The sequence below is a fragment of the Babylonia areolata genome, chromosome 19, assembly GCF_041734735.1.
Source record: "Babylonia areolata isolate BAREFJ2019XMU chromosome 19, ASM4173473v1, whole genome shotgun sequence".
Taxonomy (NCBI): Eukaryota; Metazoa; Mollusca; class Gastropoda; order Neogastropoda; family Buccinidae; genus Babylonia; species Babylonia areolata.
Window position 1 is genome coordinate 44,617,222 of NC_134894.1, and position 5,000 is coordinate 44,622,221.

The 5,000-nt window shown below is 44.6% G+C and overlaps 1 protein-coding gene across 1 annotated transcript in view; it reads right to left on the bottom strand.

The window, feature by feature from the left end:
* Nucleotides 1-4,825, bottom strand: part of LOC143294330 (corticotropin-releasing factor receptor 2-like) — an 82,773-nt gene extending 77,948 nt beyond the window's left edge. The window contains exons 1-2 of the mRNA XM_076605781.1: nt 4,700-4,825; nt 916-1,013 (exon numbers count right to left, since the gene is read on the bottom strand). Coding sequence (XP_076461896.1) covers nt 916-1,013; nt 4,700-4,759 — 158 coding nt within the window. The 5' untranslated portion in view covers nt 4,760-4,825. The remainder of the gene's footprint in view (nt 1-915; nt 1,014-4,699) is intronic.
* Nucleotides 4,826-5,000: the final 175 nt, after the last annotated feature.

Consider the following 5,000-nt stretch of genomic DNA (forward strand, 5'->3'; position numbering starts at 1 on the left):
GTCCAAGATATTGATACCGTTGTTCCTTGCAGCAGGGACACGTATAGATAAAATGTACTTCATTTTCGATTTTCGATCTTTGCCAAAAATACATAAAAATCTTTGATATATTGCCTTGAGCAAATCGGAAAATGTGTTGAGACGAAGAACACTCATTCTTAGTTTTGTTACCACACCTCCGAAACGTTTTATTCTAATAGTATCTACGTAAGGTTCAGGCAAGAAATTTGACTTCAAAGTTGAATACAGCGAAAAGCTCTTGCAGTTGTGCAGTCGTCAACAAAGTTGGCAACGAGTCGTTCTTTTGATAACGAGAGAGAAGATCGTAAATTGTCAACATCTTTGTTCAACCAAACAAAACCAAAACCGTATTTCTGGAGTTTGTCCATGAGCTTCTTCGATGCCCAACACAATTTTCCGTTTTCCTCCATATCAACTTGCACGAGATAAGTTTGTTTGGGCATTCAGTTAATTTGATATGTTGTACTTGTAGTTTTAACCAGTTGTTTGGGCAGTCAGTTAATCTTGTATATTGTAGTTTTAACTCTTTCCATACGAACGGCGAAAGAGACGACGTTAACAGCGTTTCACCCCAGTTACCATCATCAAAATATTGCAAGCGGAAGGCTCTTATACTGAAGACGTGAATGTTGACAAAGAATACCACAATTCTGACGACGGAAGCTAAAGGTTGGGTCATTCAGACACCCACTGGACATCCGAGGGGTCTGTGTAGAGGAGAAGAGAGGACTGGCCGTACTGAGTGAGTTAACCAGTACTTTACTGCTCTCATGCAGTTAGACGGATAGAGAAAACACGCTCAGAGAGAGAGAGAGAGAGAGAGAGAGAGAGAGAGAGAGAGAGAGAGAGAGAGAGAGTAGGGGGTCGGTGGGGTCGGTGGGGGTGTCCGTTTACCTGAAGTAGCAGAAGATGAAGAGCGTGAGCAGCAGGAAGACCAAGGAGATGACTGAGGCTGCCAGGTAGATGTCCCTCAGAGCTTCTGCCAGCCAGATCTGACACAGCAACAACCAGCAACAGCACACAGTGCCCAGGTTTCTCTTTATCTCGGTGTCTTTGTCTGTGCGTGTGCGTACGTGTGCTTAGTGTGTGTGTGTGTGTGTGTGTGTGTGCGAGAATGCGTGCATGCGTATATATATAGTTGATAAAGAGCGTTTTCATACAATTGCACTTGTCTATTCCCAACCCTTTCCTTACTTTCGCCTCCCCACTGCGTGTGTGTGTGTGTGTGTGTGTGTGTGTGTGTGTGTGTGTGTGTGTGTGTGTGTGTGTGACACTTATACATGCACGCATTCTCTCTCTCTCTCTCACACACATATATAATTACACACACACACACACACGCGCGCGCACACACACACACACACACACATATATATATATATATATATATATATTTACACACACACACACACACACACATATATATATATATATATATATGTGTGTGTGTGTGTGTGTGTGTGTGAGGGGGGGGGGGGATGGGGGAGCCACATGGGTGGTGCGTGCATGTGGAGTGTATGTGTGTGATGCATTTCATAAAACGTTTTGAATCAGTCCTGGCTATCTACCCCTCGTGTCTGATTTTGTTCAGGTCTGCTGCGGGTCACGGTGACCTCAGAAGACGTTCCCGACGTTCGTACTGTGTATGAGATACTGTTTGGCACAGATGGAATTGGGCACGCGTACAAGCGTAATTCGTAGGTTCGGGCGGGGGAAAAAGAACAAGAACAAGAAGAGAACAAGTTACCAAAGCAGACTTAAACCACATGTTAGCGATCGTTCAGAGATTTGTTTAAACAACAACAGCATCGTCTGTATTTTGTCTGGGGCGTGTCACTTTTCGGTGAGATTCAAGCGTGTGACGCACATAGTCACGTGATCTTTTCTGTGACCTTGAATGGTAGCTGAGGTCACAGGACATCAGTCCATGAGTATTTTTTATATTCTGTGAACTGGAAACAACAAAACAAAGAAAGAAACAACAACAACAACAAAAACCAACGATAAAAAACAAAAAAAACAACCGATTTGGATGTTTTTATCATCTAGGTAAAGAGAGCACCCGCCTCCTTTGTTCGCGTACAATGAGGGAATTATTTTTCCTTTCGTGTGCGAACAATGTGAGTCTGACTGACAGTGTATATAAAAGAAAGAAAGAACAGAAGGCGGAGAGAGAGAGAGAGAGAGAGAGTGAGTGAGTGAGTGAGAGAGAGAGAGGGAGAGAGAGAGAGACAGGCTGAGACAGATACATAGAGAGAGAGCGAGAAACTGGGAGAAAGACAAAGAGAGACAAAAAGTAGGAGAGACAGAGACAGAGCGAGAGAGAGAGAGAGAGGGGGGGGAAGGGAGAGGCTGAGATAGATACATAGAGAGAGAGGTAGAGAGAAAGAGACAGAGACACTGACAGACAGATAAACAAATATATATATATATAAGAGAGAGAGGCGAAAACGGGTGAGTGCGAGAGCTTGAATTTATTTTATGCTGTCTGACTTTCGACTTGTTCAGATAATAAACTCATTTCATGCTTCTGAAGACCACAATAAAAAAAGAAAGAAAAGGAGATAAGTTTAATTGCCATGTCAAATCCCATTCGTATGCAAGTTAGTGCAAGAGACAGGATGACAGATAGATAAGAGATGCCTTCAGCTAACTGATGAATAGTGAATACGGTTACCGCTTTTTTTTTCTTGTCCTGTAGAAGAAAAATCTCTACATTTGAAATAAGTTCTGTTTTGTTTTGTGTTGTTTTGTTTTGTTTGTTGTTGTTGTTGTTTTGCTGCCCCATCATCTGCACCGTTTCAGTGGCATTACTCCCACGCTGCACATTTCGAGTCCCCCATACACGGCCACACCAGGGTTCGTCTGTCGCAGTCCAAACACTGGCAGCCCACAGGGAACCATCGATGTTAGGTCGCCAGGAGGTGACGCACCAGAGGAGACTCTGCACTGCTGCTGAGTCACTTCGGTGGTGTTCAGTGATGCCTTTTTTCTGATTTAACGTACTAGGACACTACATACTAAGTCCCTTATACTGACGACAAGAATGGCTTAGTGTCAGTAACTTAGTCGCAGAGCCAGACTGAGTGAGCGTCTCCCCCGGAGTTGAGACTGCCTCTACGTCCCTTCGACAACAGTCTCCCATGAATCTGCGAGCTGCCGACACTGAAGACCTTGACAAGATTCACCCCAAGCGCGTTCCGGTAGTTTTCTGCTTTGCTTTGCATCAGTGAAACGGCTGTTTAGTCAAATTAGTTCCCGTAGTTGCAACAAAAGGGTTACCTTGGCAATACAATACAATACGATACGATACGATACGATACGTATGATGTATGACAGTGTGACAGTCAGTCGTGTCCGACTATGGCCATCAGAACAGCAGAGGAGGCAACCGCTGTCCCCACCATCTGGGCTAGAATTTAATTATAATGGGGAGAGTGTCTTGCCCAAGTTACATCCCCACTCTCCCGGCCAACAGGGTTTCAGGACAGTCGGCGATGGGATGGTTCCCAAAGGCCAGCCAGCCCCCACGGCTGCAGCACTGAGAACCAGTGCATTTTTGCCTCCGAGTTTGAGAGTCACAGTCCTTCACAAAAGATTAAGCTCTAAATGACCCCTCATTGCAATGGGGAACAAACATAGTACAATACACTACAATACGATATGATACGATACAATACAACACAGCGGAACGCGGAGGAACATAGACTTCACACGTCCTTAATGTACTTCTCCAAAAGAATGTCCGGTTCTGTAAACGAATGGGGAAAAAATAATGGAAGAACAAATGATTAAGTGAATGAAAGGACGAATGAGAGCATGAACGAATTAGTAAATGGATTAGTTACTGAATTGGGTAAAACCGCTTGAAAGAATGGATCAGTCAGGCAATCAAAGTCTGATTGGACAGACGGACAGCCAACCAATCCGACCATCACCAGTCAGTTAATAAGTCAACCAACCAACCAACCAATCAGCCAGCCAACCAACTTACTAACCAACCAACCAACCAACCAGCCACCCTCCATCCACCAAACCAACCAATTTCACTCACTCCCCAAAGGTATCTATTTATGACTGTCAGTCGATTCCGACTTCGCCCATCAGAACAGCAGAGGAGGAAACTGCTGTCCCGACTATCTGGGCTAGAATTTGATTATAGTGGAGAGTGACTTGCCAAAATTACATCCCCACTCTCTCGGCCAAGAGGGTTTTAGGACAGTCCGCGTTGAGATGGTTTCCAAAGGCCAACTACGCCCCCCCCCCCCCCCACCCCCCCCCCCCCCCTCGCCCCCCCAAAGGCTGCAGCACCGAGAGGCAGTGCATTCTTACCCAGTCTCGCCTCCCAGTCTCAGAGGTCATAGTCCTTCAGAAAAGACTAAGCTGTAAATGACTTCCCACTGAAATGGAGAGTTTCAGTTTTCAGTTTCAGTTTCAGTAGCTCAAGGAGGCGTCATTGCGTTCGGACAAATCCATATACGCTACACCACATCTGCCAAGCAGATGCCTGACCAGCAGCGTAACCCAACGCGCTTAGTCAGGCCTTGAGAAAAAAAAGGTGAATAAATTATAGATAAGCTTACATAAATAAATAAATAAAGAAATAACTAAATAAATAATAATTATGATATATAAAAAGGTGAAATGGAGAAAGATGTGCAAGCTAAAGGGAACTCACAAAGTCGTCATGAACCTCCGGCGAGGGAACAAACTCCGGTTCCAAGGACAGGTGGTTCATGCAGGCACTGTAGTTGGTCCAGTTACCGTGGGACCACGTGCCGTCAGGTCCACACGTGCGATGCGCGCGCAGCACTGGAAAACAAATATTTGAAAAGAATAGATTCAAAAAAAAAAAAAAAGAATGAAAAGTACAATCAGCCTATAATGAACCTAGATGAACATGTAACGAGGGGGGCAAAGGTCTGAAAGAAAAGTAGGCACTGTTTGCACGTGAGTTTTTTTTGTTTTGTTTTGTTGGG